General features: G+C 43.9%; 1 protein-coding gene across 1 annotated transcript; it reads left to right on the top strand.

The window, feature by feature from the left end:
* Window positions 1–13,342: 13,342 nt before the first annotated feature.
* LOC123180796 (uncharacterized) lies at window positions 13,343–16,760 on the top strand. Its single transcript, XM_044592932.1, has 5 exons — window positions 13,343–13,495; window positions 14,258–14,335; window positions 15,360–15,463; window positions 15,562–16,052; window positions 16,274–16,760. Exons 4-5 carry the CDS (start codon window positions 15,699–15,701, stop codon window positions 16,526–16,528), a joined length of 609 nt encoding a protein of 202 aa, XP_044448867.1. The 5' UTR covers window positions 13,343–13,495; window positions 14,258–14,335; window positions 15,360–15,463; window positions 15,562–15,698; the 3' UTR covers window positions 16,529–16,760.
* The last annotated feature ends 609 nt before the right edge of the window (window positions 16,761–17,369 follow it).

The following is a 17,369-nucleotide window of genomic DNA, read 5'->3' on the forward strand; positions in this document are numbered from 1 at the left end:
GAGGTCTCATACCTCTTGACGTGGGCACTAGTCTGAAATCCCAATTTCAGTCTTCGGAACATCTCATATGTTCTGCGACGTTTCAAAAACGTCTTTGGTGCCACAATTCTAAACCGTTAGCATTACGCACTGAACTATCACGTAGTCATCAAAACGTGTATGTCAGATGTTTCGCAACATCTACAGACGACGCTGAGGTTCAGCACACCGAGCGGTGCATTAAGGACATAAGCCTTCTGTGCAGCAATGAGGACAATCCTCAGTTCACGGACCCAGTCCGCATAATTGCTACTATCAACTTTCAACTAAATTTTCTCTAGGAACATATCTTAAATAGTAGAACTAAAGCGCAAGCTATGACATAATTTGCAAAGTCCTTTTGACTATGTTCATGATAATGAAGTTCATCTGATTATTTAATGAACTCCCACTCAGATAGACATCCCTCTAGTCATCTAAGTGATACATGATCCGAGTCAAACTAGGCCGTGTCCGATCATCACGTGAGACGGACTAGTCATCATCGGTGAACATCTCCATGTTGATCGCATCTACTATACGACTCATGTTCGACCTTTCGATCTCTTGTGTTCCGAGGCCATGTTTGTACATGCTAGGCTCGTCAAGTCAACCTAAGTGTTTCGCATGTGTTCTGAGGCCATGTCTGTACATGCTAGGCTCGTCAACACCCGTTGTATTCGAACGTTAGAATCTATCACACCCGATCATCACGTGGTGCTTCGAAACAACGAACCTTCGCAACGGTGCACAGTTAGGGGGAACACGTCTCTTGAAATTTTAGTGAGGGATCATCTTATTTATGCTACCGTCGTTCTAAGCAAATAAGATGTAAACATGACAAACATCACATGCAAATCATAAAGTGACGTGATATGGCCAATATCATCTTGCGCCTTTTGATCTCCATCTTCGAGGCGCGGCATGATCACCTTCGTCACCGGCATGACACCATGATCTCCATCATTGTGTCTTCATGAAGTTGTCTCGCCAACTATTACTTCTACTACTATGGCTAACGGTTAGCAATAAAGTAAAGTAATTACATGGCGTTTTCATTGACACGCAGGTCATACAATAAATTAAGACAACTCCTATGGCTCCTACCGGTTGTCATACTCATCGACATGCAAGTCGTGATTCCTGTTACAAGAACATGATCAATCTCATACATCACATATATCATTCATCACATCCTTTTGGCCATATCACATCACATAGCATACCCTGCAAAAACAAGTTAGACGTCCTCTAATTGTTGTTGCATGTTTTACGTGGCTGCTATGGGTTTCTAGCAAGAACGTTTCTTACCTACGCAAAAGCCACAACGTGATATGCCAATTTCTATTTACCCTTCATAAGGACCCTTTTCATCGAATCCGATCCGACTAAAGTGGGAGAGACAGACACCCACTAGCCACCTTATGCAACTAGTGCATGTCAGTCGGTGGAACCTGTCTCACGTAAGTGTACGTGTAAGGTCGGTCCGGGCCGCTTCATCCCACGATGCCGCCGAATCAAGATAAGACTAGTAACGGCAAGTAAATTGACAAAATCGACGCCCACAACTACTTTGTGTTCTACTCGTGCATAGAAACTACGCATAGACCTAGCTCATGATGCCACTGTTGGGGAACGTAGCAGAAATTCAAAATTTTCTACGCATCACCAAGATCAATCTATGGAGTTTACTAGCAACGAGAGGGAAGGAGTGCATCTACATACCCTTGTAGATCGCGAGCGGAAGCGTTCAAGAGAACGGGGTTGATGGAGTCGTACTCGTCGTGATCCGAATCACCGATGATCCTAGCGCCGAACGGATGGCACCTCCGCGTTCAACACACGTACGGAGCAGCGACGTCTCCTCCTTCTTGATCCAGCAAGGGGGAAGGAGAGGTTGATGGAGATCCAGCAGCACGACGGCGTGGTGGTGGAAGTAGCGGGATCCCGGCAGGGCTTCGCCAAGCGCAAGCGGGGAGGAGGGAGATGTGTCACGGGAGGGAGAGGGAGGTGCCAGGGCTTAGATATTGCTGCCCTCCCTCCCCCCCACTATATATAGGGCCAAGGGAGAGGGGGGCAGCCTTGGCCCTTCCTCCAAGGAAGGGTGCGGCCAGGGAGGAGTCCATCCTCCCCAAGGCACCTCGGAGGTGCCTTCCCCCTTTAGGACTCTCCCTTTCCCTTATCTCTTGGCGCATGGGCCTCTTGGGGCTAGTGCCCTTGGCCCATATAGGCCAAGGCGCACACCCCTACAGCCCATGTGGCCCCCCGGGGCTGGTGGACCCCTTTGGTGGACCCCCGGACCCCTTTCGGCACTCCCGGTACAATACCGATAATGCGCGAAACTTTTCCGGCGACCAAAATAAGACTTCCCATAATAAATCTTTACCTCCGGACCATTCCGGAACTTCTCGTGACGTCCGGGATCTCATCCCGGACTCCGAACAACTTTAGGGTTACCGCATACTAATATCTCCATAACCCTAGCGTCATCGAACCTTAAGTGTGTAGACCCTACGGGTTCGGGAGACACGCAGACATGACCGAGACGACTCTCCGGTCAATAACCAACAGCGGGATCTGGATACCCATGTTGGCTCCCACATGCTCCTCGATGATCTCATCGGATGAACCACGATGTCGAGGATTCAATCAATCCCGTATACAATTCCCTTTGTCAATCGGTATGTTACTTGCCCGAGATTCGATCGTCGGTATCCCGATACCTTGTTCAATCTCGTTACCGGCAAGTCTATTTACTCGTTCCATAACACATCATCCCGTGATCAACTCCTTGGTCACATTGTGCACATTATGATGATGTCCTACCGAGTGGGCCCAGAGATACCTCTCCGTTTACACGGAGTGACAAATCCCAGTCTCGATTCGTGCCAACCCAACAGACACTTTCGGAGATACCTGTAGTGCACCTTTATAGCCACCCAGTTACGTTGTGACGTTTGGTACACCCAAAGCATTCCTATGGTATCCGGGAGTTGCACAATCTCATGGTCTAAGGAAATGATATTTGACATTAGAAAAGCTCTTAGCAAACGAACTACACGATCTTGTGCTAGGCTTAGGATTGGGTCTTGTCCATCACATCATTCTCCTAATGATGTGATCCCGTTATCAACGACATCCAATGTCCATGGTCAGGAAACCGTAACCATCTATTGATCAACGAGCTAGTCAACTAGAGGCTTACTAGGGACATGGTGTTGTCTATGTATCCACACATGTATCTGAGTTTCCTATCAATACAATTTTAGCATGGATAATAAACGATTATCATGAACAAGGAAATATAATAATAACCAATTTATTATTGCCTCTAGGGCATATTTCTAACAATATCTACTATATGATTCACGCTCGACCTTTCGGTCTCACTGTTCCGAGGCCATATCTGCGTATGCTAGGCTCGTCAAGTTTAACCCGAGTATTCTGCGTGTGCAAAACTGGCTTGCACCCGTTGTATGCAAACGTAGAGCTTATCACACCCGATCATCAGGTGGTGTCTCAGCACGAAGAACTGTCGCAACGGTGCATACTCAGGGAGAACACTTATACCTTGAAATTTTAGTAAGGGATCATCTTATAAAGCTACCGCCGAACCAAGCAAAATAAGATGTATAAAAGATAAACATCGCATGCAATCAAAATATATGACATGATATGGCCATCATCATCTTGTGCCTTTGATCTCCATCTCCAAAGTACTGTCATGATTTCTATCGTCACTGGCATGACACCATGATCTCTATCAACGTGTCGTCATATGGTCATCTCGCCAACTATTGCTTTTGCAACTATTGCTATCGCATAGTGATAAAGTAAAGAAATTACATGGCACTTGCATCTTATGCAATAAAGAGACAACCATAAGGCTCCTGCCAGTTGCCGATAATTTCAAAAACATGATCATCTCATACAACAATTTATATCTCATCACGTCTTGACCATATCATATCACAATATGCCCTGCAAAAACAAGTTAGACGTCCTCTACTTTGTTGTTGCAAGTTTTACGTGGCTGCTACGGGCTGAGCAAGAACCGTTCTTACCTACGCATCAAAACCACAATGATTTTTATCAAGTATGTGCTATTTTAACCTTCAACAAGGACCGGGCGTAGCCACACTCGATTCAACTAAAGTTGGAGAAACTGACACCCGCCAGCCACCTGTGTACGAAGCACGTCGGTAGAACCAGTCTCGCGTAAGCGTACGCGAAATGTCGGTCCGGGCCGCTTCATCCAACAATACCGCCGAATCAAAGTATGACATGCTAGTAAGCAGTATGACTATTATCGCCCACAACTCACTTGTGTTCTACTCGTGCATATAACATCTACGCATAGACCTGGCTCGGATGCCACTGTTGGGGAACGTAGTAATTTCAAAAAAATTACCTACGCACATGCAATATCATGGTGATGCATAGCAACGAGAGGGGAGAGTGTTGTTCACGTACCCTCATAGACCGAAAGCGGAAGTGTTATGACAACGCGGATGATGTAGTCATACGTCTTCACGATCGACCGATCCTAGTACCGAAAGTACGACACCTCCGCGGTCTGCACACGTTCGGCTCGGTGACGTCCCACGAACTCACGATCCAGCAGAGTGTCGAGGGAGAGCTTCGTCAGCACAACGACGTGATGACGGTGATGATGAAGCTACCGGCGCAGGGCTTCGCCTAAGCACTACGACGATATGACTGAGGTGGATTATGATGGAGGGGGGCACCGCACACGGCTAAGAGATCAATGATCAACTTGTGTGTCTATGTGGTGCCCCCTCCCCCGTATATAAAGGAGTGGAGGAGGGGGAGAGGGCCGGCCTCCTAGGCGCGCCCAAGGGGGGGTCCTACTCCCGGTGGGAGTAGGATTCCCCCTTCCCTAGTTGGAGTAGGAGAGGGAAGGAAGGGGGAGAAGAAGAGAAGGAAAGGGGGCCGGCCCCCTCCCAATTCGGATTAGGCTTGGGGGGCGCCCCCACCTTGGCCGCCTCCTCCTCCTTTCCACTATGGCCCATTAAGGCCCATTGACTCCCCGGGGGGTTCCAGTACCCCCCCGGTACTCCGGTATATGCCCGAACTCTCTTGAAACCTTTCCGATGTCCAAACATAGTCATCCAATATATCGATCTTTATGTATCGACCATTTCGAGACTCCTCCCGATGTCCAAACATAGTCATCCAATATATCGATCTTTATGTATCGACCATTTCGAGACTCCTCGTCATGTCCGTGATCATATCTGGGACTCCGAACTACCTTCGGTACAACAAAACACATAAACACATAATACCGATCGTCGCCGAACGTTAAGCGTGCGGACCCTACGGGTTCGAGAACTATGTAGACATGACCGAGACACGTCTTCGGTCAATAACCAATAGCGGAACCTGGATGTTCATATTGGCTCCCACATATTCTACGAAGATCTTTATCGGTCAAACCGCATAACAACATACGTTGTTCCCTTTATCATCGGTATGTTACTTGCCCAAGATTCGATCGTCGGTATCTCAATACCTAGTTCAATCTCGTTACCGGCAAGTCTCTTTACTCGTTCCGTAATGCATCATCCCGCAACTAATTCATTAGTCACATTGCTTGCAAGGCTTATAGTGATGTGCATTACCGAGAGGGCCCAGAGATACCTCTCCGACAATCGGAGTGACAAATCCTAATCTCGATCTATACCAACTCAACAAGTACCATTAGAGACACCTGTAGAGCACCTTTATAATCACTCAATTACGTTGTGACGTTTGGTGGCACACAAAGTGTTCCTCCGGTATTCGGGAGTTGCATAATCTCATAGTCATAGGAACATGTATAAGTCATGAAGAAAGCAATAGCAATATACTAAACGATCAAGTGCTAAGCTAACGGAATGGGTCAAGTCAATCACATCATTCTCTAATGATGTGCTCCCGTTAATCAAATGACAACTCATGTCCATGGCTAGGAAACTTAACCATCTTTGATTCAACGAGCTAGTCTAGTAGAGGCATACTAGTGGCACTCTGTTTGTCTATGTATCCACACATGTACTAAGTTTCCGGTTAATACAATTCTAGCATGAATAATAAACATTTATCATGATATAAGAAAATATAAATAACAACTTTATTATTGCCTCTAGGGCATATTTCCTTCAGAAGAGAATTCTGTTTCGTCCGTTTTGCGGTACGCCAGACCCCGAGCCGGTGGGGGTCGATGAGTAGGACCTCGTTTCGCCTGTTTCATCCAAGTCGGTTGGCTCCCAATGAATAGGACGCATTCCGACCCAGTCGCTTGCCTCCCGATGAACACGATATTGTTTCCTCGTTCTAACCCAGCTGATTGGTTGCCGATGAATAGGATGTCGTTGATGTACGCGTTCGAGATCCCGCCAATATGTATGTACGTGGTCGTATTTTTTGCAGCATGGTTGTACTTATGTGTTCACAATTTAGAAGGGACTGCTTGAACTGCTAACGCTCCTTACTCGGCCACGGTTCATCGTGGCAGAGAGACCGATCAACCAGTATGTACGTACATGTTTGTGACTAGACAGATAACGCAGCGTACGCTTCGACCTAGTGGGTACCAACTGTCAAGGGGGGGTGGTAAGGATGCAATTCCTTGTGTGCAAGATATAACCGGTGGGTCCCAGCTGTTAGGAGGAGGAATTATTATTTTTACGTGTAATAAGGAGACACTTCCTTGCGTGCGAAGATGTAGTTTGTGGGTCCTAGCTATCTGGGCGAGGAAACTTTTTTCCCGCGTAATAAGGAGTCACTTCCTTGCGTGCGACCACGGACCTCATGAATCCCGGTTGTCAGTCTCTCCACATACAGTCCTTTTTTGATGGTTGTCATTCGTTGACCGTGTTGACGACGCCGTATCGAGAGCACCAAGGCGGTGGACGACAACAAGGCCTAGGAAGGGAACGACTCGGAGCCGGGGAAGACACTCAGTGGTTGCCCATGCAGAGGGGAGTACGAGGGTTTACTAGTTCGACTATAGTGTGAGGCTGTCGTCATGGGAGAATAACATGAGGTGTGGGTGAGTGGAGGGATGGCCAGGCCAGCGATGGGATTAGGGTGGGGCGGTGAGGCTTGCGCGGCAGCACAGCCGGTCACGGGAGGCAGGAGCAGGCGGTCCTACTGGCGCTGGTTTGGGCGGCTGGAGGAAGAAGATCAGAGGTTGAAGAAGCAGCATGACCGTTGAATTAACACCCAACGATCACTGCTGCTAGAATCGTTGTTGACTAAGTTGACAAAGCCCTGCGTACGTGTCAACTTAGTAGGCCCACAAGTCAGCCTCCAAATCTGGTGGGTCCCAACTAGCGGGGGAAATCATTTTTCTTGCAGGTAATTTGGAAGCCCTTCCATGTGTGACCATGGACCTCATGGGTCCCAGCTGTCAGCCTCTCCACGTACAATCCTCTTTCGGTGGCTGTCGTTCATTGACCACATTGACGATGTTGCACCGAGAGTACCAAGACGGTGGACGACGGCGAGGCCTAGGGAGGGAAAGACCTGGAGCCGGGGAAAACTCGACAGTGGATGCCCACACGAGGTGAATACGAGGATTTACTAGCTGGGTTGCAGTATGAGGCTGTCGTCGCTGGAGAATAACAGGAGATAATTGTATGCACTTGCTTGCGTACAGCTATGGACCTGTTGGGCCCGTACCGTTAGCCTCTATATGGACAGCCCTCTTTTGGTTTCACAGACGAATTTCATGCAAATCGGATGATTTTCATTGAAACCGGACCAAATTCATTACATTCTACATGTTTCTTTTTCTTATGGAACATTTTACATATTTCAACTGAACAATAGCCCACTAGGTGTTTTTGAGTCAAAAAATAGTCACTGGAAGCGGCAGCTTCCGTTTCGCATGCTGTTAAAAAATTTGGTTAACTAAAAGCTTGAATGAGAGACCATGTTTTTTTTGAACCGGGCATTACCCCTTTCCATTACTGCGACATAATGGAAATACATCAAATGTCCAGAAAATGAGACGGGAAAGAGGAAAGCGAGTTCAAGCATCGTCGGGAAACCCACTGTGAGCACTCACCATCGAGATAACTCACTGCAGGGTGAAAACCCGACGACACCATTACATCACATCATCAACCAAAATAACCGCAAGACAGTCTAGTTTACGAGCCAAAGACAAAGGCCCTAGGCATCATGCCCACACACGACCAGCAAAACAGCATCCCCTTCCTGCATGGCAGCAGACTTCACTCCCTGGATCGAACTGGAGACTCTTTTTTTGCTCTGGCCTGATTTCTTCAGCGAGCTCCATCTTCCTGGTACGCTGTGGCATAGATCTGCATCAGCCTTGAGGCATTGCTCTTCAGCATGGTCGCTCCAGTCCTCAGGTCATCCGCATCCCTTTATTGCTTCATCAGCCCTGCCCAGTAACATAGAAGAGCACAAGTGGAGAAAGTGCATTCGAATGGACTTCTAAGAGGAATAAATTCAAATGTAGCTCTATTGCGACACGTCCAAACCGCCCAGCATATGGCTGTGATGCCCATAGTATAGAACACCTCCCCATCTGGGAAGAAAGAATGACACCACGAATACACTTGCCACATGTTGTTTGGGCATAGGTCAGTCCCAAACATACAGGCCACCGCTCTCCAAGTTACCCTGGCCACTGGACAGGTAAAGAAAAGATGTTGAGATGTTTCTTTTTCAGCACAGAAGGAACATTTAGGATCTTTTTTCCACCCTCTGTGCTTCATCACATCCCTGGTTAGAATCGCATTATGCGACAATTGCCACATAAAGATTTGTATCTTCAAAGGCATGCTCGCTTTCCATATCCATTTAGAGCCACATCCCGAGATATTTCTCTCCAGGAATGCATAAACTGATCGAGTAGTAAAGCAAGTTTTAGTGCCCAGACCCCATTTGATTTTGTCACTTTCGTTAGAAATACAAGCATTACTAACTGCATCCACCATCTGATGCCATTGTTCCCCTAGTTCATGATTTAATCTTCTTCGAAAGAAAGATGAGGGGTCAGCCACCAGGCAAGAGTTGACAGTGCAGTCAGGATAATTGCATATAGAGAACAATCTAGGGAATTGTTCACTAAAAGGTAATTGATCCCCAACAGGATCCATCCAAAGCCTGGCAATATTGCCAGATTGGATCACCACACGCCTTCCAGCCATGTACAGATCTTTTACTTTCATTATTGCTTTCCAGCATGGGGAGTCGCTGATTTTTCCCTTAACTGAAGCAATAGTATCTCTTCGAAAATATTTGGCCTTAATAATATCTTGCCACAAACGACTTTTTGTCTCCAGTTTACACCACCATTTAGTGAGTAAACTCAAATTATGTTTATGAAGATCCTTGACTCCCAACCCCCCTTTACTTTTGGACCGACAGCTCCTGGTCCATTTGACCAAATAATATCTCTTCTTGTTCTTAGTGACTTGCCAGAAAAACCTCCTTCTATATTTATCTAGTCTTGCTATCACGGTTTTTGAAAGCAAGAACATGGACATGTAATAAAAAACAATGCTCGAGATGTTAGCATTAAGCAGGGTCAATCTACCTCCTGAAGAGGCATTGCTCCCTAAACCGGACTCACATCTTTATATATATCTTTCTTCCAAAAATTCCCAGTCCACTCCTCTTAAAGAAGAGTAGCTCACTGGAACACCTAGATACTTCATGGGGAAGTGCCCAATCTGGCAATTAAACATATCAGCATATGTTGCCAGAATATTATCATCCCCCCCCCCAACACTCAAAATCTCACTTTTTTGGAAGTTGATTTTTAGACCCGACATTAATTCAAACATATAGAGCAATAGTTTCATATTTAGGGCTTTCTCGGGGTCATGTTCGATGCAGAGCACCGTATCATCTGCATACTGTAGGATGGCCACACCATTTTCCACTAGTTTAGGCGCCAATCCAGTGATCAGTCCATGTTTCTGTGCTTGAAGCACCATCTTACACAAACATTCAGCTGCAATATTAAACAGGAATGGAGAGATAGAATCCCCTTGCCTCACTCCTTTGAAACTCTGGAAATACGGTCCCAAAGTGTTATTTAATTTAACACTGACCGTTCCATTTTGGATAATTTTCTTCATCCATCCGCACCAAGTGCTACCAAAACCTCTGTTCTCTAAGCATTGCATCAGAAACTCCCAATTCACCTTGTCATAAGCTTTCTCGAAATCTAGCTTAATGACAATCCCCACTTTCTTCCTAACATGGGTATAATGTAGGATCTCATGGAGGGACATAATCCCATCCATGATATGCCTGTTTTTAATGAAAGCATTCTGATGCTTACTGAATAAAACATCAGCATAGGGGCCACTCTATTATCAAGTACCTTAGTAATCAATTTTTAGGGGCATCTAAGCAAGCAGATGGGTATAAATTGTTGAATCTTATTAGCCCCATTAATTTTTGGGAGCAAAGTAATAATACCATAGTTCAATCTATGCACATCCAATCTCCCCTCATAAAATGCTAGAAATAGATTCATTATATCCTTCTTAACAATCTCCCAACAATGCTGATAGAATTCAGTAGGTATATTGTTGGGCCCCGGGGCTCTGTTACTGTTCATTGAGAACAAGGATGTTTTGACTTCCTCCTCCGAAAAAGGTCTAGTCAAAATCAAATTATCAGCCTCGTCTAATCTCTCATTATCCCCCCAAATCTCAGGATCAAGCAAGAGTAAATTCCTAGGAGCTGGCCCAAACAGGGATTTATAGAAGTCGGTGCATGTCTCAGAAGGTTATCAGCCCCTTCAATAGTGACATCCCCAACATTCATTGAGTGAATAGTATTTTTCCTTTTATTCCCATTTGCAATCTTTTGATAATAAGCCGTGTTATTGTCTCCTTTAATAAGCTGTGTTACTATCTCCTTTAAGCAACCACCGCTCTTTAGATTGTTGCAACAGGAATAATTCCTCATTAACTAGGATTTCATTCAACTCCACTAGCAACTCAATTTTTCTGCAAAAAATATTAGGGTCTAGTTTTCCCCTCTCTTCCTCCTCCTCAATCTATCTCAACTCCTCTCTGATTTCCCTCTTCCTGATCTTTTCATGCCCAAATTTATTCGAGCCCCATCCTTTCAAAAATTTCTTAAATCGTTTTAATTTGATATTTAAAATATCAATTGGGTCTGTAGCTTTCACATACTGGTTCCAGATTTTCTCCACCAAAGGGAGAAACTCATCTGATTTCAACCAGCTAAGTTCAAAGCTAAACTCTCTTGTCTGTGGAGTTCTGACAACATGATTGTCAGAGGACAGCAAGAGGGCATTGTGGTCTGACACATCTTTGACCAGCTTTCTAATGTTAACTTGAGGGAAAATGTTTTCCCAATCACTACTCATAAGGACACGATCTAATTTCTCCAGAGTTGGGTGGGACTAGCCATTGGTCCAAGTGTACATCCCTCCACTCATATAGATCTCACTCAAACACATAGCATTAATCACAGAATTAAATAGATCAGAATAAGTGGAATGTTGCCATGGTTTGTTCTTTTCTCCAGCATGTCTGAGAATATTAAAATATCCTCCAATAAGCAACGGAGTTGATATATGACTACAAAAGTCAGAAAGTTCAGTTAAGAAATCCTCTTTATCCTTGTCATGGGCAGCACCATAAACAGTGCATGATGTCCATTTCTTTTTTTTCTTTGTTATCATAAAAAGAAGCTTGCAGAATAAATCTGCCCTTCTTCCATATTACCCCTTCAAATCTCTCTTTTTTCACTCCACAAAGAATCCCCTAGATCTCCCTATAGATGGAACAAAATTCCATTCATATGTCTGGTATGGATCGATTTTCCTAAAGAAACTGTCCATGAATTTTTTTTGTGGGTCTCTTGTAAACCAATGTTGGTAGGCGGTTTTCTTTAGTGATATGTAGTATATGGGTTAGAGGGATGGCATGGGAGAAGCTTCTCGCGATCGATGTCCCTACACTTAACTATTCTTGAAGACCCAAATCCATCGCTCATCTCTTTACCAATTTACAACCAGGCTTGGAGTGCCACAGCCCAGTCCCACGTGCTGTGTTCAAATATCAGCCTGTGAAACCTGATGGATCCCCTGCGTACTAAAGATGTTTGTAAATTTTTAAAGAACTTGGAATTCGAACGGCAAGTTTCACGCGTGCGAGGCTGCCCTACAACGGCCAACTCGCGCGAATGAAACTCTCCGCAGGGTAGCCCGGCTTGCGCGAGCCACACAACCACAACCGTTGCAAACGAACAGCCGGGAGCTCCTGTTCAGCGCATTCAGCGCCGTGGAAGAGAACCAACGCCTATTGGCAACACCTAGTTAGCCGGCCCACGGACAAACGATGACTCGAACCCGCGCCTCTAAATTGCAGGATTGTTCAGCTAGCCACTACACCACCAAAAAACTAATGATTTATAGCAAACACAAACGCTTTAACAACCGTAAGAGCTGCGCTATTTATAACACATTTTTGAACTATACATTTTTTGGAAAAGTTGATTTTTAATAAAAAAATGTTATAAAATTTCAAAAAAAATTCATCAATTCTAAACAAAGCTCATCAAATTTGAAACAAAAGTTCAACGATTAGAAAAAAAGTCCATCCAATTTGAAAAAGTTCATCGGATTTTGGAAAAAGTTAATCGATTTTCAAAAAAAGTTCATCGAATTTGGAAAATGTTCATTGATTTAAAAAATTCATTGAATTTGAAAATAAGTTCATCAAATTTTAAAAATTTCACCAATTTTGAAAAAAATCATCAAATTTTGTAAAAGTTCATAAAATTTGAAAATAATTCATCGAATTTGTAAAAAAAGTTTATCAATTTTTAGAAATAATCTAATTAATTTTTTTCATCAATTTAAAAAAAGGTTGATGAAATTTGATAAAAAATCACGCATTAAAGAAAAAAAGAATGAATAGAAAGGGATAAAAGAACAAAACGAACTGAAGAACTAAATAAAAGAAAGAAGGAAAGTAGATTTGCACTAGCGGGGCGATGACCTGATGGATAGTGCGTACCAGCGAAGGCGCCAGTTTGCACAAAAAGAAATACAGGATTGCTATTTCACATCTAGATGAGATATAATATCTCACATCTAAATGCATAGCCATTGGATTTTGTCCTGTCTTTGAGATTCGCACGTACAACTTTGTTCGTTCCGCATCGTGCGCGCTCGCGTCGCTGGTGCCGTTGCCTGTCTTGCGGCCCGTTTTCCCGTGGATCTTGTGTAGCGGGCCGTTGTTTGTTGGGCTGGCGGGCCGTTTTTTGTCTATGTGGGAGCAGGTTCGTGAATTAGAGGGCGGCGATTCATTTTTGTCCTCTTCACATCCTTCTCCTTCCCGAGGCATTCATTTCGCCCCGTTCCCCATTCTTCTCTTCGTCAGTTGCGCCTGGAGGCGACGGCGACTTCCAGAGAGCTACAAGAAGAGAGAGACGCATTGGAGTGAGTTGCATCTGTTGTTCTGCCCCTTCTTCTCTTATTTCTTCTTGTATGTGGTTTGCTCACAGATCTAGTATCTAGTTTATGGGTTGTTTTTGTGTGTTAATCGAATCTAGGGTTCGTGCTTCCAATGCCTCCATGAGTTTGTTTCTTTTTGTTTGTGTGTCCATCGATTTTAGGAAAGGTTTTTTGCCCGCTCGCAATCCCCCTGAATGTTAGAAGCACGAGGCTCCTTTTTTCTGTCTGTGTTTTTCGATCTATCTAGTGGTGGCTGGAGTGGTTCTGCTGGTGAGGTGGGGATTTCGGGTGTAGATAAAGGATTGATGAAAGATTTGAGTGTGTCACTGCTCATTTTTGTATAGATTATAGCCTCTTTTTTTGGTAGGTGGGGGATCAGATTTTTTGTTCAATCTCTCTGATAGACTCACGGATGTTTCAGAAAGATCTTTTCAGTGCCATGTCGTGTGTAGTTTGTTTAATGGTGCCGATTTTTATATGCTCTGCTAAATCCCCAGTAGATACAGATTCAGAAACATAAATGTTTAGAAAGATTCAGTGTTGTGATTCAGATTTTATATGCTCTGCTAAATTCACAGTAGATACAGATTCAGAAAGATTGAATGTTGTGATTCAGGTTTTATATGATCTGCTGATTTTTTGTTTTTGTCTTTTTGCTGTCCATGTGGTGTTCATCTTTTTTGATTTAAAGGGTGTGTATACTGAATTAATTTATGAAATGATCTGTATTTCCTCTCTGAGCTGCAGCGCGAAGGAGGACAGGGATGAGCGGCAGGCCGGCGACCAGCAGCACATCTCTCTTCTTCATTGCTGATTCCTGCCCAGGTACTGTTCGATCTGCTTGTGCATGCTGGTCTGAAGTACTATTCGTGTGTGTTTTTGTGTGTATGCGATGGCTCGTGTTTATGCCTTTGTATATCATGCGTCTTTATGATTGGTTAGCTGTAGTTTGGAGGACAGCATAGTTCAGTTTTTGTGCATGTCATCTTTAGAAGTTATGTTTCTCTTTTGTTTCAATTTTTTGTTGGTTGTACATGGACAACAAGAGGGAGATGCTAATTTAAGCGGCCATGTGTCGTAGGGCATGATTAGGTTTGTATGATAGTTTGTCCCATTTTTTTTGTGTTCTCTGTTTCAGATATGCTAATAAAAAAAGAACGTTTCCACTTAATTTTTGTTTTTGCATATGTGGGTTCTTGTGATTTAAGCTGTCTTCAATTTCAATTTCTCTAAGAAGGTTATTTTAAGTTGTCTTTTCTTTTCTTGCAATCTTTGAGAGGTGTGCAACTTTCAGAAGATGCTCTATCCCGCAAAAACCAGTAGTTTTGCACAAGCAACTCTGTTCATTAGTTTTGAAGGGCATGACTGGTTTTTATATGTGACTGATGTTATGCCCAGTAAAATTAAGCCGCCATCCTTTCTAGAGTAGGATTTTTTTGTCTAGCATTACTCTGATGGAATGCTCTGTTTCTCCTGTGTATGTATGTGATGCAATTTTTTTGTCCGATGTTTTTTTCTAGAGAACACACAAATATTTTGCTATATAGACAAAATTTAGGACTAATTTGGGGTAAGAAAAGGGTTAATGGGGGTGGAGGATGAAGGGTACTGTAGGGCGGTGTGGGGTGGCCATAGACATTTCCATCAGAGTTGTAAGTGCAATAGAAAAGATTCACAAACATTTGTCAGTTTTTTTGCAACCTTTTCCCAGCCACCTAAGCTTTCTTTTCTGCAAGCAAGCATGTGTTCTTTTTTTGTAGATTCAGTATCCCATGTGTATTTGTTCTGTAATCAGTTTTTGTCAGTTAGCAGTGCTGTCAGCTAACGGAGTTTTCACTATTTTATTCAGGATTTGCAACCAGGATGTTGTGCCCAGTTTGCTTCTCTCATTGCGTGTCGGACAACGACACGACATTCGGCATGTTTTTCCGGGATCCGAACGAAAGACTTGTGGTAATGTGTGCTGACATGCGCTCAGTGTGTTTTTGTAACCTTTTTCTATTTTTGTAGTTGTTTATTTTGACTCATGTTTTCATTCTTTTCTCTTTCAGCTACTGCCATGCTCTATGACAGAGCGTTTCCCCAAGCACTTTGCTGGTGACTTTCTGAACTTTCGAGCTCATGGCCACCGGTACATTGTTTATGTGTACACAGCATCTGTATCGGTGGCGATGACTTGTCGAAGTTCATGAAGGACTTCAACTTGGGGCTTGGGCAGCTTGTTGTTTTTGTGATGACTGGGCGCATTGCAAAAGCATTTGTCTGCTCCTTCGGTGTTGGCTTTATTGATGGAGGTGGAGCTGAAGTAGCACAACAAGAGGAAGAGCAAGGAGGTGCTGACGAAGAGGGACAGGTGGATGAGGAGGGGATTGACGGAGAGATCATGGGAGAAGCACCCATAGGCATCATATACAGCATGGGTGTAAGTTTGGATTTGGAGGAGGAAGGCCGTCTTGCCATGATGATTGACATTGAGCAGGGGAACATTGCTTCACGGTTTGTTCATCGGTTCACAATCACCAACATCACGAAGAAGTCAATGGTATGTTTCTTTTTGTAACATTTTTGTACATTAGTAGGAGATAAACATCTTTTGTTTTAGGAATCAGATCTGTTTTTTTTTACTTGTATAGATCAACATTTTAACCTCCAATCATCATATCAGCCAGGATCAAACTACCTAATTACCTAAGTATACATCAACATTTTTTGTTTTTTTCTCTTTTATATCTCATTTTTGTTTGTTCTTTCTTTTTTGCATAGAAAATCCCAAACCAAGTGTGTGTGCTCCTGAATATTGGAGCTGAAGGATTTATTGGAGTTCGCTTGGGAGAAGGCCCGCTCTCAAGGGTTGCATCCAAAACAGCCAAGGATGGACGCATGGTGTTCAATAAGGAGTGGGGAGTTTTTGTGTCAACCTACAACTTGCAAGTAGGGAGTGCTGCTGTGTTCACCTTCCGTAGGAGCAATGTTGCCCCCTTTGATGTGGTCTGTGTTGTTGACATCCTGAGCATATGAGCTTATCAAATGTCACACACAGCCTGCATTGTTTTGCTCGCCATCTTCATTTTGCTGGCCTGCGCACCATGCCTGTTTTTTATATGAACTTTGATGGAGTTTTTGCTTTTACTTATGGTTGAAATGCACTTTATGGTGTAGAATTTGAACATCGTCCGTCATGGAATCTATGCTACCCCCAGCTGGCCCATGTGGCTTTATTTTTTTGGAATGTGAGGCATTCAGTCTTTTAGTATGCAATATCAGCAATAGTATGGAAGTATCTCATCTTTTTTTGGTGCTTATAAGAGGGTGAATATAATTGGATTTTTCTTTTTATATTCATTTTTTATTTTTTTTGTGGTGGTTAGAATTATATAGCATATAGGGAAGTATATGTTCAAGTGTATCAGGGATATAGGAGTATTTTTAGTGGTGAGAAATTTATTTTTTTAAGTTTTAAATACGTTTCATGTCTATGTCGAGATGTTGTTGTGTTTCGGCCCAGTCGCAACAACACCCCCGAGTCACAACTCAAAATGTTGTTTGTGTTTCACCCCAATTGCAACTCGACCCCCCGACTCGAAACTCAAGACGTTTTGTATTCACCCCAGTTGCAACACCACCCCCGAGTCGCAACTCGAGATGTTGTTGTGTTTCACCCCAGTTGCTACACCACCTCGAGTCGCAACTCGAGATGTTTTGTGTTTCACCCCCAGGTGCAACTCCACCCCTGAGTCGCAACTTGAAGATGTTGTTTGTGTTTCCCCCAGTTGCAACTCCAACCCCTGACTGGCAACTCAAGATGTTGTTGTGTTTCGCCCCAGTTGCAACTCCACCCCCGAGTCGCAACTCGAGATGT

The sequence above is a fragment of the Triticum aestivum genome, chromosome 1D, assembly GCF_018294505.1.
Source record: "Triticum aestivum cultivar Chinese Spring chromosome 1D, IWGSC CS RefSeq v2.1, whole genome shotgun sequence".
Classification (NCBI taxonomy): Eukaryota; Viridiplantae; Streptophyta; class Magnoliopsida; order Poales; family Poaceae; genus Triticum; species Triticum aestivum.